This window comes from Emys orbicularis, chromosome 1 (genome assembly GCF_028017835.1).
Source record: "Emys orbicularis isolate rEmyOrb1 chromosome 1, rEmyOrb1.hap1, whole genome shotgun sequence".
NCBI classification, from domain to species: Eukaryota; Metazoa; Chordata; order Testudines; family Emydidae; genus Emys; species Emys orbicularis.
Window position 1 is genome coordinate 132,273,275 of NC_088683.1, and position 17,182 is coordinate 132,290,456.

At 45.2% G+C, this 17,182-nt stretch overlaps 1 protein-coding gene across 2 annotated transcripts in view; it reads left to right on the forward strand.

Annotated features, from left to right (window-relative positions):
* The window catches only part of ARHGAP8 (Rho GTPase activating protein 8), a 349,789-nt gene that overhangs the window by 282,931 nt on the left and 49,676 nt on the right, over nucleotides 1-17,182 (forward strand). For both annotated transcript variants that reach the window (XM_065403237.1, XM_065403264.1), the window contains 2 exons: nucleotides 11,387-11,474; nucleotides 15,022-15,153. In XM_065403237.1, coding sequence (XP_065259309.1) covers nucleotides 11,387-11,474; nucleotides 15,022-15,153 — 220 coding nt within the window. The remainder of the gene's footprint in view (nucleotides 1-11,386; nucleotides 11,475-15,021; nucleotides 15,154-17,182) is intronic.

Consider the following 17,182-nt stretch of genomic DNA (forward strand, 5'->3'; position numbering starts at 1 on the left):
ATGTGGTCAGTAGTATATTCCTATTGCTGTACTTTTATTATTCAAGAATGGAATTTCTATAGATAGAAATTCTATGGTACAGTTTGGTACCATCCTGGTACCATTTGGTACAAACTGGTACCATTATCACTAGGCTTAAATTATTTGGAAATAATAAAAATATGGGAAACTTCTATTGCTGCTATGGCTACCTTCCTAGATTTTGGCCCCATTTCTGCTCCCATTGAAGTCAATCGCACAACTCCCATTGACTCTAGCAGGAGCAGAAGCAGGCCTTGTAGCTGTAACTGACATTTTAGAAAACATAATAAAATGATCTTAGTATTTTATATTGCTTAATCGATATAAAAAAATCCTCACAAATAGTGCTTGACTTTACAAGAATCCCAAGAGTTTATTTGCAAATTGGGATGAGCTACATCCGTTATCAAATATCTTTGATCTGCAACATGCAGTTAGCAATTGCAATGCCATCCATGATCTTAATTAAAAAGTAAAACAATTAATTTTCCTACCTGCCCTTCCCTGCATCTGCTGGTTGGTGATTTTTTTAAATTTTTTTTTAATTAAAACTTGTATTGGTGATTAAAAGTGCTATGCAATGTACATCTATTGCAGTGCTCAGCATAGACTTGAAATATGGACAGTAAATCCCAAAGATTTTCCTGTGATCTTATATTTTAATTTGCACAAATCTTAATCTGGACTGTACACATTATACGCTCCTTCTCAATGGGGAAGCGTCTTCTGTCAGCACATAATGCACAGGAACAGTTTGGTTTCATAGTATTAAGAGAACTGGCTCAACACAGTCTGCTCCAGCTGATAGTTCTGATGCTGTCACAGCCAATAATCTGCTGAGGTCTCTTCCTTTACATGCTTTGCTTTAGGTGCGTCTGCATGATCTTGGGTGATTGATCCAAGGGCAGCACTTAATATCCTCACCTGCCACAAGAGGGGAAATCCATTTCAGTCCCTGAAATGACTGAGAGCGCAATTTGGCTTAATGACTTCAGAGACTTATGCCTGAGTGAGAACTATGGGCCAGATTGACAAAGGTATTTCAGCACCTAAAGATGCACCTATCCCCAAGTGGAATTTTGAAAAGTGTGTAAGCAGGTTAGGTGTTTAGTTTCAATGGGCGTTTAGTGCCTAACCCGTTTAGACACTTTTGAAAATCCCATTTGGCATATATCTGCATCTTTAAGCATGTAAATACCTTTGAAAATCTGCTCCTTATTCTGCAACTGACTCCATGCGGTCAGATCCCTGTCTCTGCACATAGCCCCGTTGAAGTTAATGAAATTCTGCAGGGGAGTAGGGCTCTGCCCATGTAGAGTTAATTGCAGTGTTCGGGCTCCTTAAGGACTTCAATATTGGACCCAAAAATAAAAATAATCTTTGCACTTACATAGCACCTTTTCATCTGAAAATCTCCAAGTAATTTATATAGTGATTTTCCTTTCAAACTTTTTATAGGCAGGTAAACATACTGAAAATGAACATAGAAACAAAACAAGTATTTAAGAAAAAACTCGAGTTTTTAGCCTTTCTACATCTGGCTATCATCTGGCAGTTTCATGCTAACAGGTAGGAAGCAAGAGAAATCAAGACAGTTAGAAACTCATACTGAGTTCAAACCAATGGGAAAAAGCATTAGAAATTAAACTTAACTTAAAATTGCTGTTTGTGTGCATGTAGCTATATCTATCTATATATATTCTCAGTGTGATGAGCTTAATTTTAACAGGATACAGGTCTAAATTATGGCCCCGGATCTGAACTGCACTGTACTTTGAGAAGGTCGGGATTCAAACTTTGTGGCACAGGCAGGGCCGGCTCTAACTTTTTTGCTGCCCCAAGCAGCAAAAAAAAGCGCCGCCCCCCAGCCTCCCCCCCCCAGCCCCGCGCCCCGCGCCGCCCCCCCGCCGAGCGCCGCGCCGCCGGAGCCCGCCCCCCCCGAGTGCCGCGCCCCGTGCCGCCCCCCCGCCGAGCGCCGCGCCGCCGGAACCGCCCCCAGTGCCGCGCCGCCGGAGCCCGCCCACCCCCCGCCGAGCGCCGCGCCGCCGGAACCCCCCCCGCGCCCCGCGCCGCCCCCCCGCCAAGCACCGCGCCGCCGGAGCCCGCCCCACCCCTCCGAGCGCTGCGCCGCCGGAGCGCCCCCCCACGGAATGCCGCGCCGCCCCCCGCCACCCCAAGATTGGCCGCCTCTTACCAGGTGCCGCCCCAAGCATGTGTTTGGTTGCCTGGAGCCGGCCCTGGGCACAGGCCCACCTGCATGACTCATATTTCTTCAGTGAATACAAATGGTCTCATCTGGAGAAGGGGAATGGCGACAGATGCAAGAAGCACCATTTTTCAAGGAAGGTTGAGCAGGTTTTCCATTTTCATCTGAAATTCCTGGACGCCATCAGTCCATGAAATAAAGAAAAATAAGTTGAGTTAAAACAAAACCACTCTGACCTGAAAATACTTCAAAATATATTGATGCATCAAGGGGTATTGTTCAGCTTGCACTTCTTTTTGCATTGATTTCCATACAGAATGAGCATCCTTCTCTTCTAATTTTCTTCTTGTCAATTTAGCAGGAAAATGCAGCCTCCACGGCGTAACTTTTACTTTATTTATGTATTTTAAATTCTATAAATGTTAAAATAAAGGCCTATCTGTAGGTACCCTTGACACAATATAAAAATACATCCTAAATACAGAAATTTAAGAACCTATCACAAACCCCACTCCTTCTTGAACTCTTCTCCACCCTTACAATTACAATTCCCTGCCACTCCAAACCCCAGTTTTCAAATGTGCGGGGGGAAAACGTGAGGTCATCCAAGTCAAGCTATTTCAGACTGAATGGGGTAGTAAATTCCAAGCTGCAAGGTTCTCACACAGAACATCTGGCCAGCAGTCTCGTCTCAGTCATACCAGTGGAGCTCCAGTTTTGTTTTGGTCAGCCATTAATTTTTAAACAATGGTTGTTTTCTTCAAAATTTTATGATCAAATTAGACTTGTATGGGAAAAAAACCAGGAGTTTTTCTGTGTCTCAACATTCCTGTGAAGTTGGTATTATTATTATTATTATTATTATACCCTTAATGCAAATGGAGAAATTGACGCACAGAGTGGGTAATATACTCAAGATCACACAGTTAAATCAGGGCAGAGCTGGGAATAGAATCCAAGTGTCATGAGTCCCAGTCATTTTTTCTGATTGGTAGAAGGCACAGTTATCTTACAATGAGCAGTGGGGTGGTGGACCAGGGCTTATGGTTTGGGGCTCATGAGAGAAGGATTTGCTACAGGCCTGCTAGGTAACTTTGGGCAAGTCACTTCACCTCAGTTTTCCCATCAGTAAAATTGGGATAATAGTACCTACTTCCTTTGTAAAGCTATGGATTATAAACTCTGTATAAGAGGTAGGTGATGGGTATTCTAGCCTTTAGTGCAGGTGATCAAATACAGGCAGGAGTTCAAAAGTAACAATAAGAAACCTTATTACCTTAACTGGAAACCAGGCATAGAGTTCTGTTGTTCATGGAGGTGATCTTATCTGACAAAGAAACTGTTCTACCTGTTTCCAACGCTAGCTAATACTGAATGCCCAAAGGAAGGTGTAGAAACCCCTCATAGTGCACCTACTTCTGCTAATACAATATCATGTCTGTCTTATGTGCCTGTATTATATGAATGCTATATAGTAACATATCTGTCAGACATGAACAAATAGGTCAAATAGTGTCAGGATTTAGGGAAGAAAAGTCTTTTTGTAATGTTTGTAATTTCATGTTTGTTTATCATTAATTTTAATGCTTATTTGTCAGATTTGAATGCCTTTGTAAGTGCTCTGAGAATTTCAGATGAAAGGCACTTAACAAGTCCCCCCAGGAAATAAAATAGTGACCTGTTTTATAAACAGACTACTGATTACCTCAGTGCATGCACCAATTGTTCATTGCCTTCTTCTTTCTGAAGTAGTACGTGAATATTCTATTTAGTATTGTAAACAGGATTTTTTTTTACATGAAAATTCCATTAAATATTAATTTCCCCTCCCCCAACATAATGGGATGGGTTTGAAACAAGGTACTCTTCTGCAGCAGATCTCTGAGGTATGGTAGAATATTTACAGGGAAATCCAAACATACGTAGATTATGAAAATGTCCATGTGTTGGACAAAAGAAATACACAGTGTTTTTTTTATTTAACAATACAAAACCATTCAGTACAAAAGGAATTGCTTGTCTTATGTTGATTGAAAGTGTGTTAGTACCTAATATATTGACGACATTATTCATCCATTTGTAAAATTTGTATGGCTGTGTTGCTAAGACGATCATTAGCTTAGTGCTTCTGCTCTGGATTACCATCAGTTGCACAAGTTAGAACAGCCTGAGAATAGTCTCAAGCTATATGCTCCTAGCTTTTCAGAAGATTTAAGTATTTATTCACTAATTCATTTTGTTTACCAGTTTCACCCGTTTCCTTCCCTTCACTCTTTCTTCCTTTTCTTCGGCTTGCTCATTACCAACCATTTATCAGATGATTGTTTGCAAGAAACTGGTAATGAAGAATACCATTTATTTATTCTGCTCCCACGACATCAAATCCAAACTTTCTTGAGACTTCAGTGGGAATAGGACCAGGACCTAAGTGTAATTTACTTTGAAGCTTGAGTTTAGGCAGGGTCATATGTGAATTAGGCCCATTAAAATAATGCAGAGCATCCCAGTTAATTTAAGAGAAATGTCTTCCCATTGTCGCTATATAGCCCCCATTACCATAGTATCTGAGCACCGCACAGTCTTTAATATATTTATCCTCCCAACCCCCTTGTGAGATAGGGCAGTGCTATTACTGCTATAACTGAGGCACAGAGAGACTAAGGGCCACATTTTTAAAGGCATATTGGGTACCTAAAGATGCAGATAGCACCTAGGCACCTAACTCCCTTTTGAAAGTCCCACTCGGTGCCTATCTGCATCTTAAGAATCTGATTCTAATGGTAAATCTGGACTCTGACTCAGGTCTGACACCTACCATCCACATACACATCAGTCAGGCCAGAAAGATCTCAGGATTTGGGCCTACAGACTCAGCCAGAGGTCTGGGTCCAAGCCCTAGCTCCACTGTGATGCGGCTCCAAGACCAAGGATTTTGCACTGTAGATGCAGCTCAATTTGAGTTGCCAGATTTGGGTCTGGAGAGTCTGCCAGCACTCTCCTGCAAACCCCCGGCCTGTGTTTCTCATCCGTTCCATCCCAAAAATTCACACCCAGTTCCTGTTTGGGGACAGACCTGCGGAGCAGCCCGCAGCAGAACCAGTAGCAGAAGAAGCGCCTGAATGTCACCCTAACTATACCAACATAAGCCCTATGCCTCTTGTTGAGGTGGTTTTATTATGTCAGCATAGCAGGGGAGCTACATTGGTGGGAAGAGCATTTCAGTGTAGGCAAATTTCAGTGTGTACACTGCTGTTTTGTTGACAAAAGCTGGGTTTTGTCAACAAAACTGTGTAGTGTAGACAAGGCTTTACATACCTCTGACGGGATCCCGGGGTGCAGTCTGGGACTGTGGGATCACTGTGACCCCTTAACTCTCCAGCCTAGCTTTGCTAGAGACAAGCCGCAAACCCCTCCAGGCACTGTTATCACTCAGCACAACAGCATGTGGAGCCCCACACCCAGCTAGATTGCATGAATGCTCCCAGAGCCACTCATGAGTCACACCAAGAATGGCACCAGCCAAATCTCCCCAGCTCCCAGCCTTGTACCTCAGGAATATACTGTCTTGCACTGCTCAAGATGAGCAGTGCACATTTATTAATTGGTTCATCACTTCATCAATGGAAAGTGGATATACACCAGCCTTTGCAAATCTGAGCAGATTTACCAAACACTTCAGGCAAACTCACTGATAAAGATAAATATTAAAACAAATTTATTGACTACAAAAGTTGGATTTTACGTGATTATAAGTGATAGGCAAAAGGTCATAGTTACCAAAATAAAATATAAGTACGCAGTCTAAACTCTCAACCCTATTAGACTGGGCAACATCTAGATTAAGATTTTTTTCATCCCACTGGATACTGCAGTCCTTAATATACAGGTTTGTCCCTTAAACCTGGGCCAGTACCCTCTCTTTGAGTCTTCAGGCTTCTGAGTATCTTTGTTGTTTGCAGCATAGGTGGGGGAAGGAGAAAGGCCAAGCATGTGGCCACTGTGTTCCGTTTTATACCCTTAGTCCATGTGCTTGGAGAACACAAGTCCAGGCATGTCTGGGGGGCACTGCTGAGTCCCCAGGCAAGGTTGAGCAATTCCCCTGGTGTGGCCTTATGCAGGTGAGTCATTGAATTGTAGCTCCCTTGCTGGGTAATGGTTGGTTGACACCCCACCCAGGTGTTGGTTACTTTCCTTGCTGTTGTCTCTGGGGACCTGATTCCCCAACTTACAGCATGTTTTAGTGACAACCATACAACACAATCTCATAAGTTCATATGCACTAAAGATATACATATTTAGATAGAACAGTGACTTTCAGCTGGTCAACCTTTTCCCTGATACCTCACATGGCTTGCTTTATATGCAATATCACAATTATATACAGCTGAGGAATATGGGGATTACAAGATGCTCTCCCAAGGTATAGTATGTTACAATACCCCCTCCCTGGCAATACAATGTACCTTATAAATCAGCCACACTTGCACTGTCCCAGACAGCCTGTACGCTGGGTATAAAAAAAAAATAAAGCTGTCTGTGATGAGTCCAAACAAAATCAGGGTCTGTATTTGGTCCAGGGGTGGCTGAAATCTGAGTCCAAATTACAGCCGAGGGTGGCTGCCTGTTTGTGTTAGGTGTCCTAATGGCTGGCAGTCAGTCATGTCTGTGCATGGGCTCAGGGTGCTTGTAAGGAGGCTGTACTTCATCTCCATGCTTGTTAACAGGGTGCTTGTTAATTTTTACCACAATTTTTCATCCATTGCGGCTGGTGATCTGCCTCTGTGGTCGACCAGGGCCTGCGTAATGATGGAGTAGTGTCTTTTGCAGTTTACGTACTCGTGTTCCTTAAAGAGGGCAAACTACGGGCACATGAGTCCCATTGATAGCCCCAGCGCAGTTTGGAAAGCACATTCTCTCAAACTTAGCAGTTATTTCAGGCACACTTTTAATGCCCACCATCTTTGGGCACATCCCAGTGCTGATCACCTCATGAACCTTCACTGCAACAACCCCCACAGTTGACTTGCCAACTCCAAACAGGTTAGCAACAGACCTGTAGCAGTCTGGGGTAGCCCGCTTCCAGATGGGTATGGTGACCTGCTTCTGGACCACCACGTGGATCCTCATGTGTGTTGTGGCACTGGAGAGGGTTAGGACATGCTGTTCACAACCCCCCCAGGAATACCTGTTTTTTCATGTGAAAGTTTTGGAGCCACTGCTGTTCATCCCAGGTCCACATGATGATCCAATCTCGCGGTCTGCACTTGTGGCCCTGCTGAAGAAGCCCTGGTTTGGGGGGAATCTGCAGTTGTGGCAACAGGTCTGAGCAGCATCAGCTGGGTCACAGCTGGCAGGTTAGTATCCCCTTCCAAGAGGTGTGTGTGACGTTGCACTCCATATGTTTTATGGAAATATGCTAATGAGTGTGAATATAATGTAACTGGAATATGCTTCATGCAAAAGGTCTCTTGTAAGGTATCATTACAAAGCTTCTAATCTACTGAGTGTGTTTGCATGTATGTATCATTTTTGTGTCTGAAGCTAGAAATATGAAGTATTACTCTAAAGTCCTATTGTAACTATACAAAGTGTGGGCCATTAATAATGGCTTGAAATCTTGATGGCTCCCATTAATCAGGACAATTGGTAGTAAATGGCTCTGTTTACTCGGGTACATGCAGGCCAACCCTGAAAGAATGGAGAATGAGGTCTTACAGTGACATGTGATCATGTCACCTGGTACTGGAATCCATCTTAAACGGGGTGCTTTTCCATTTATAAGGAAGGGTGGGAACCCAGAGAGAGACAAAGGATTCCTGCCTTGTGCCAAAGCTATAAAAGGGGGTGGAACAGAACAAAGGGGGCTGCAGTCATGAGAAATCCCCTAGTTACCACTTGAGCTGGAGCTAACAAGGACTGTACCAGGGGAAAGGATTGGGCCCAGACTAAGAAGGAGTATAGTCTGTGAAAGAGGCTTATTGGAACATCTCTGAGGGTGAGATTTACCTGTAATCAGTTTCTTAATATAGTAGGCTTAGACTTGCGTGTTTTATTTTATTTTGCTTGGTAACTTACTTTGTTCTGTCTGTTATTACTTGGACCCATTTAAATCCTACTTTTTATTCTTAATAAAATCGCTTTTGTTTATTATTGAACCCAGAGTAAGTGATTAATACCTGGGGGAGCAAACAGCTGTGCATCTCTCTCTATCAGTGTTATAGAGGGCAGACAATTTATGAGTTTACCCCGTATAAGTTTATACAGAGTAAAACAGATGTATTTCGGGTTTGGATCCCATAGGGAGCTGGGTGTCTGGATGCTGGAGACAGGAGTACCTGCTGAGTGGTTTTCAGTTAAAGCCTGCAGCTTTGGGGACCTGGTTCAGACCCTGGGTCTGTGTTGCAGCAGGCTTGAGTGTCTGGCTCAACAAGACACGGTTCTGGAGTCCCAAGCTCACAGGGAAAACAGGCTCAGAGGTAGTTTTAGCACATCAGGTGACAGTCCCAAGGGGGTCTCTGTGACCAAACCCATCACAGTGTGTTTGGCAGATCAAAAACAATTGACAAAATATCCACCAGCATATCACAGATGCTCTGTCTGAGTCCCAAAATAGGACTGACAGCGTGATCTGGAGAAGTTCCTCCACTGGATCAGGATGATGGGAGCATGTGGACACAAAATGGCTTGGCTCGATGTATTGGTGGGCTCAAAGTCACGTGGGATGCATAGACAAGTTCTCCCACAATCCACTACAAACAGGGCCGGCTCTAGGTTTTTTGCTGCCCCAAGCAAAAAAAATTTTGGCTGTCCCCCGTCCCAGCCCTGGGCTCCTCGCCGCACCCCCCTGCTGCCCCAGCCCTGGGCTCTCCCCACCCACCCACCCACCCACACCCCCTGCCGCCCCAGCTCTGGGCTCCCTCATTCCCCCCCACCATTGCCCCACACACACACCTCCTGCCGCCCCAGCCCTGGGCTCTCTCCCCCTCTCCCCCACCTGCACCCTCCTTCCGCCGCAGCCCTGGGTCACTGGTGACTCGCTCCCACGGCAGGTCATTCAGCATGAATTTTAGATGTGCACAGAACACAGACAGGATTGGTTCCCATATGGTTACAGAACTGCAGTGAAGTGGAACAATTTTCAGCTTGTGTGATTGGAGGATATCTGGATGCATATTATAAGACTGTCCTACATAAATGAGGAAAAGTTGAGGTGCCTTTATTATTCTTTTCTTCCACTCTTTCTTTCTATGAGGAATTTGCCAATGCAATATCACTGTCTTCCTTTTAAACAAACAAACAACCAAACAAACAAAAAGGCAATGGCTGTTGAAAATAGCAATTCCAGTCCTAATAACCACTGGGAAGCATTTCTTGCTCAATTTTACCCTACTTTTTCTACAGCAAGTTAGTGTGGATCAGTATATTTGATTTGGGAGAAATGAAGTAACAGCTGCCCAAACTGAGCTTGAGCACTCCTGAATTTTGAGGTGTTCAAATCTGGAAGGCAGGTGCTGGGCGGGGAGAGGGGGCTGTGGCTCTGCGGGGGAGCACAGCAGCATGTATGCAGCAGTGTGTTTGGCGCTGCGTGGAGCCAGACACGCTGGTCTGAGTGGCACGGTAAGGGGGCTGGGAGGTTGGATGGGGCGGAGGTTCGGGGGGGCAGTCAGGGGCAGGGAGAAGGGGGGGTTAGATGGGTCAGGGGTTGGGGGGGCAGTCAGGGGACAGGCAGCAGTTGGATAGGCATGGGAGTCCCGGGGATTTGTCAGGGGACAGGTAGGGGGTGGGGTCCTAGGGGGGAAGTTGGGGGGTCTCAGGAGGGGGCAGTTCGGGACAAGGACCAGGGAGGCTTAGATAGGAGGTGGGGTCCTGGGGGGCAGTTAGGGGCAGGGGTGATGGGGTGATCAGGGGACAGGGAGCAGGGGGGTTGGATGGGTTGGGGTTTCTGTGGGGGGCAGTCGGAGGGGGTGGATGGTGGCAGGGTGGGGCTACCCTCCCTCCCTGTGGAGTGTCCTATTTTTTGAATGTTAAAATATGGTATCCCTGCCCTTCCCAGTGCAGCTCTCCATTCATAGCAGGCTGCAGCATGAGGTCTCAGCTACCTCGCTCCCTCCCCCTCTTTCCTGTTGGTAGTGGCCAAGGGAATGCTGGGAAATGTAGTTATTTCCCTGCTCCAGGGTTGGCTCTATAGGCAGGGAGCTAACCAAGGAACTACAGCTCCCAGGGCCCCCTGTTGGTTCTCAGCTCCCATGCTGGATCCCTGTCACCCCTGCAAATGGGCTGCCCCAAGCACGTGCTTGCTTTGCTGGTGCCTAGAGCCGCCCCTGACTACAAACCAAGCCCTAGAGCAGGTGCAGCTGGCAAGGAACTCTGGGATACACTTCCAGAAGCAGAAGGTCTGATTCGAGTCTGCACAGTGGAGTTTGGACACATCAGTACAGTTGGGAGGCCTGGGTTTATCCTGCAGTGTGGACACTCAAGCACAAACTTGGAAACACCAGTCTGCAGGCGTGGGTTCCACAGACTCAGGTTTACTATTTAGTGTGAACATACCCAAAGTGACTTACCCATGGTCACATAGGAAATCTATGGTAAAGGAGGAAATTGAACCGAGGACTCCCAAGTCCGCGGGTAGCAACTGAATGGCCTATTAGTTATCCTTTCCCTTAGTAGTACAAATATAAAAGTTACAGCCATTATAAATGGCAAAAGATAGGCATAACATGTTTAAACAGTCTTGCCTCCATGTGGATGGGGAAAGGGAAGCCAAGTTAAGGCCAGTCTGAAAAGCAGGCCCTTAATCTTCCTGGACTTAATTCTGCAAGGGGTTGAGTGCCTCCGGAAAGGAACTCAATGCTCTCACCTCCATTTGAATATGGCATTCTTTGCTTCTGTCCCCAGTGTCCTATGTACACTGCTGAACAACTTCTTCAACTCAATCCAGTGGTGAGTAAAGGAATTCTTGTGTATAATTTGTCAATTGATGGCAAAGTTCTGCAATATGTCTGGAGTGGAGATGGGACTTACAAAGTTCAGGTCTTTTTCAGAATTTGTAGGTGTGCAGATCCAAGGTTTTGCTTCATATCCGTATCTCGTTTCAATATCCTTCTGCATATGAAATGAGCTATATAAATGTCTTTACTGACTGTGTTTGTTTACCAGGTGATGACAATTCTGGGAGGAGGGTGATTACTTTCAGTTGCTGTCGTATGCCCCCTTCCCATCAGCTCAATCACAGCAGACTACTAGAGTAAGTTTCTCTCATTTCACCTTCTCTCTCTCTCCAGTTTACACTGCTTAAAATTTTAAATGGGGTGTCTCATGAGTTCATTTGTAGGTAAATGGGCTATTTTTGGTCGAGTATGAAAAAAGTGTCTAACACGTGCTAGCCTGAATACTAAGCCTCTGAATCAGGGGAGAAACTATCTTGGAAACCAAGCCCCAGCAACTTAATCAGAAACAGCAGGTTTTTTTGTGTATTGTAGTTATGTTATTAATCAACTCTTAATGGATTTTTCTGATGTAACTTATTTTGAGAGACAAACAAATAGAAAATTAAAATATTTTTAGTACTTTTCAAACTTATTATTTGATAATTAATATTTATTGAATATTATATTTGCCAAATACTTTTCATGGTATTTAACCAGCTGCAGGAACAGCAAAAGCTGTTTTTATTTCGTTTTTGCTTCTCAAAAAACATTTAGTAGGAATGCTGTTTCATTGTTTATACTACAATGCTTTTTGCTTTTGATCTTTAGATGATTCACATTAATTACTAACATTTAATGAGCTAAGTATTTAATTAAGCTTAGTATTTCATTATCTCATCTTATAATGGTGTTGGTTTTTCTTGGTTCAAGCTGTTGTAAATGAATATTCCTTTTCACAACATCCTTTTTAAAGGTTGGTTGTAGCACGGTAACAGAGATAAAATGCTGCAATCTGGAGGACCTAGTTTGGCATTAGACCAGGATCTATCTATTATCCCAGTGTTACAGATGGGAAGCTGAGGCACAGAGCAGCTACATGATTTGCCCAAGGTCAAATAGGAAGTTTATGGTAGAGCAGGGAATTGAACCCAGGTCTTCTGAGTCCCAAGCCAGCACTGGACCATCTTTCCTTTCTAGGATCAGACCAAGCAAGGTTTGAGGAAAAACTGTTCAGACTGGGGCCAGCATGGCAGATATTTTGCAATTGAAACCATGTTGGAATGGATTTGGTGTGGCAGCGTTTTCACTGTCATTCTTGGAAATACTGACCTAGTAAGTAATGCTTCTATGGATAGTATTGCAGGTTTGGAAATGGCAATTGGCTGTGTCAAGGCTGTATCCCTACTTTGAACTTTAGGGTACAAATGTAGGGGCCTGCATGAAAACTTCTAAGCTTATCTACCAGCTTAGCTCTGGTCCGCTGCCACCATCTTAAGAATTCCCTCCCTGGGAAGCCTTGAGAAACCTTTCACCAATTCCCTGGTGAATACAGATCCAAACTGCTTGGATCTTAAACAAGGAGAAATTGACCCTTCCCCCCTCCTTCCTTTCACCAACTCCTGGTGAATACAGATCCAAACCCCCTTTGGATCTTAAAACAAGGAGAAATCAATCAGGTTCTTAAAAAGAAGGCTTTTAATTAAAGCAAAAGGTAAAAATCATCTCTGCAAAATCAGTATGGAAAATAACTTTACAGGGTAATCAAACTTAAAGAGCTCAGAGGAATCCCCTCTGTCTTAGGTTCAAAGTATAGCAAACAAGATAAGCACTCTGGTAAAAGGTACATTTACAAGTTGAGAAAAACAAAGTAAATCTAAGACGCCTTGCCTGGCTTTTACTTACAATTTTGAAATAAGAGAGACTTGTTTAGAAAGATGGGGAGAACCTGGATTGATGTCTGGTCCCTCTCAGTCCCAAGAGCGAACAACACCTTAAACAAAGGACACACACAAAAGCCTTTCCCCCCCCAAGATTTGAAAGTATCTTGTCCCCTCATTGGTCCTCTGGGTCAGGTGTCAGCCAGGTTACCCGACCTTCTTAACCCTTTACAGGTAAAAGGATTTTGGAGTCTCTGACCAGGAGGGATTTTAGTACTGTACACAGAGAGCTGTTACCCTTCCTTTTATAGTTATGACAGGCTGTGTAGAAACAGGGGGCAGGGCTCAGCTGACATAAATTGTCATAGATCCATGAGCTGTAGTAATTTGCACTTGCTGAAACTCTGCTCCATTATTCTCAGAAGTACTGCATTTTAGCTATAGTACGCCAGGGAATTATATAAGGCAAGGAGGCTCAATAGATTGCCTGGGCACAAGGGTATGTTTGGGGATACTGTACCTTTATTTCCAGAAACTTCCATTTTTTGTACTGCCTTCTGAATGATTATTGTCATGATTGCCATTCAAAAGCCCTAGTCAGGGATCAAGACCCCTGTACAAACAAGTAACGCAAAGACAGTCCTTGTCCCAGATAGTTCACAGTCTAAGACGTTTACAATAAGGAATGGAAAATAAGCAATAAACAAGGGAGTAGAAGATGGGAGGAGAAGAGAACAATAAAGTTAAATGCAGTTGCATAGGTCAGGGATCGGCAACCTTTGGCACGTGGCCCGCCAGGGTAAACACACTGGCGGGCCGGGCCGGTTTGTTTACTTGCCGCATCCGCAGGTTCGGCCGATGGCGGCTCCCACTGTCCGCGGTTCACCACTGCAGGCCAATAGGGGCTGCGGGAAGCGGCGCGGGCAAATAAACAAACCGGCCTGGTCCACCAGGGGGCTTACCATGGCGGACTGCGTGCCAAAGGTTGCTGATCCCTGGCATAAGTAACAGTCACAGTGAGTTCAGAACGTGCAGACTCCCACCAGCCTAACAAGTGCCACGTGGAACCACATTTTATTAAATGAAAAGTGCCTACATGCAATTAAGAAAAGTTGTTAAGACTATGCCACAGAATAATAAGCAAGAATTGATAATGTAATAACACGGGTAAATTAAAATCTGGTTCAGAGAGAGGTGAGTTGAGATGGTACTACTCAAGTGGCATTGTTGCCTTATTTGAATAATTCAGCTGTGGGGAAAAAAACGCCTTGTCCTATTCTCAATTGTACAACAAAGGAAAAAGAAAAGTACCTTAAACTATACCATAAAAGAATCAATACAAAGAAACCTGCTTATAAAAACACGCAATATTATTTCAAGATGGGATTACTTAAGTGCATTTCCTTAAATTATCTTAACACATAGGGATCTGATAATGAAATCCCTACAATAGAAAGCCAGACTAATTTAAGGAAGAAGGAAGTATCTGATGCCAGGCACAGTAATTAGAGCTGGTTACAATTTTTCAAAACATTTGAAATTGACAAAAAAAAATTCACAAAATTTCACTTTTCACCATTTCTTGACAAGTGTTAATGCCAATATTTATTCAGAAAATAGGAATTCAGAAAGATGAGAACACAAAGCAGGAGAGCCCCACTCAATTATTGTATGGCTTCTTCATTATTTTCAGAAAGCGTGCCCAGGTTTTTCATCATTTGATTGCCTGTCAGCACTGCAATCTTTGTAACTCTTGACTAGACACGTTCTTTTAATGTGAAACATTTTCCCCTTGAACATGAAATCACTGGCATCATGATACATAATGAATGAGTGTATTAATATTGATCATGAACATGAATTTACAAACTTTGGCATGCTGGGCAAAAATAGTGATTTTGGTCCTTTGGACACTTTTCAGTGTATAAATCCATAAAAATACATTAGATATCACTTTTTAATACTAAAATATTGCCTCTCTTCTCAGATACTTGAGGTATACACTCGACCAGTATGTGGAGAATGATTACACCCTTGTCTACTTTCACTATGGCCTGAACAGTCGGAATAAACCCTCTCTGAACTGGCTGCAAAGTGCCTACAAAGAATTTGACAGGAAGTATGTTCTCCAAATATTCTGTCTGCCCTTTCTGTGGGTAGGATCCAACTATTGCATCCTGCTTAACTTCCAAGAAGGAGGCATATTCTTCATGAAGACCCAACAAGCTAGAGGTCTACCTTTTGGTCTTTCTTTGCTATTGAGATCAAAGAATTAATGTCCATTACTGTAGATTAGATTAGAAATTTCTACCATGCATAGGGTGACCAGATGTCCCATTTTTAAAGGGACAGTCCAGTATTTAAGTCCTCCTGGAAAAGTGTCCCGACTTTTTCTTAAAAATAGGCAAATTGTCCCATATTTTCTGTCTCCCCCTGCCATCAGTAATGGTGGGTTCTGGTGCTGTCCAGATCCCTGTTCGCCAGCCACCTGCCCATCAGCGGTGAGTGGGGGGGTCCAGTGGCCGATGATGAAGATGAGTGCAGGGCTGGCCGGTCCCCATGCTGGTCTGTCAGCACAGCCCCTGCTGCATGCCGGCTCTCAGCCAGCAGGGCACTGCCCCCCGTCCCGTTTCTGGCTGGTGCTGGCTGTATGCTGCAGTGGCTGGTGCGGGCCCCCTCGCTGTCCTCTCCAGGCCTTGCCCCTTCATCCCCCCCGCTCCCCAGCCCCGCTGTTCCTCCATATCTCCCCCCCCTCCCGCCTATGGGGCATGTCCCGCTCCCAGTGCTGGGCAGAGACCCAGCCCCTGGTCAGAGCACTCAGCTCACATCAGCCTAGTTAAGACTATGGTTCCTTCCTTCCCCACTGCCTCTGGCTGGGCCAATGCCATGGGAAAGCCCAAGAACTTCTGGCACGGGGCGCTGGCCAGGAAGAGCCAAGCCCTGCTTGTACCAAACCTCCGCATGGTGCTGGCACGGGGAAGCCTCTCCACCCCTCAACTAAGCTCTGGTGTTGGGGGGGAAGGGATTTCCAGCCTGTTCACGCTCTGAACCTGCAGACTCCACAGCAACCTCCTGGGCAGGGGCTTAGCACCATCTTCACCACCCCCTTGGTCCTGCCCCCAGGGAGCACGGGGCTGCTTTGTCCTCTAGGCACCCTCCCCTCTTGAGCCACCTCTCGGACTGGGTTCACTGAAGCCCCTGCAGTCAGGTTCCCTGGGCCCTGGTGCACAATGCATCCTTAGGGCTGAACCCCTTCCTGCCTGCGCGGTAGCCAGGGGACAGGAGGTGGTTGGGTTATGTCTATGGCCAGCAGCAGCCTGGAGATGTTAGCTGCCTTTTGACACTGTGCAGGCAGGGAGGGACAAGCTGCTTCCAGCCCCGCGGCGGTGGGTAGGGGAAGAAGAAGAGATGAGTTCTGCAAAGAAACGGGCCAGGTCATACCTTCCCCCCACACCTCCCCTGCGGCTGGAAGCAGCTTCTGTCCCTTCCCTGCCACACAGTGCCAACAGGCTGTTGCTAGCCACATTCTGATGTGAACCCTGGCAGAAATCTGGGGGGCATGTGACCCTGCGTTACCCCCACCCCCGCACGTGTTGTCTCGGGAAGATGTGGCACCAGGTACCAGGAGAGGCGGGTTTGTCCCGGGGGCCCAGCCAGGCATGGAGGGCAGAGAGTGCCAGGCAGGGAGGGTCGGGTTGGTTGGTCACCCCCCCCCCCCCCCCCGTGAGAGAGGTATACAGGACTGTGTGTGTGTCACCTCTCCTCATGTGTGTCTGTGGGGGGTACGGGGATGTGTGTGTCACCCCTCTCCATGTGAACCCTAAAGCCTTAAAGATATGAAGTAAATAATAGAATCCAGCTACACAGTATTTCTTTTTAACAGGGACTCACTCAAAGTGATGTTAATTTGAACATTTGTACTGCATAGTTCTGATTGATTGCCATTGAACTTGCTTGAATACGAGTAATTTTACCAGGTGTCCCGTATTCAGCATAGGGAAATATGGTCATCCTAACCATGCAGAAATGATTAACAGTGAACATTCTAGGTATTGGAAACATTATCCAGGGTGTAAAAATCCTGCAGACCCATAATAAGGAGGCCCAGCCATTCTGTGGCATATTTAAAAAGATGTTTGCAACACTTC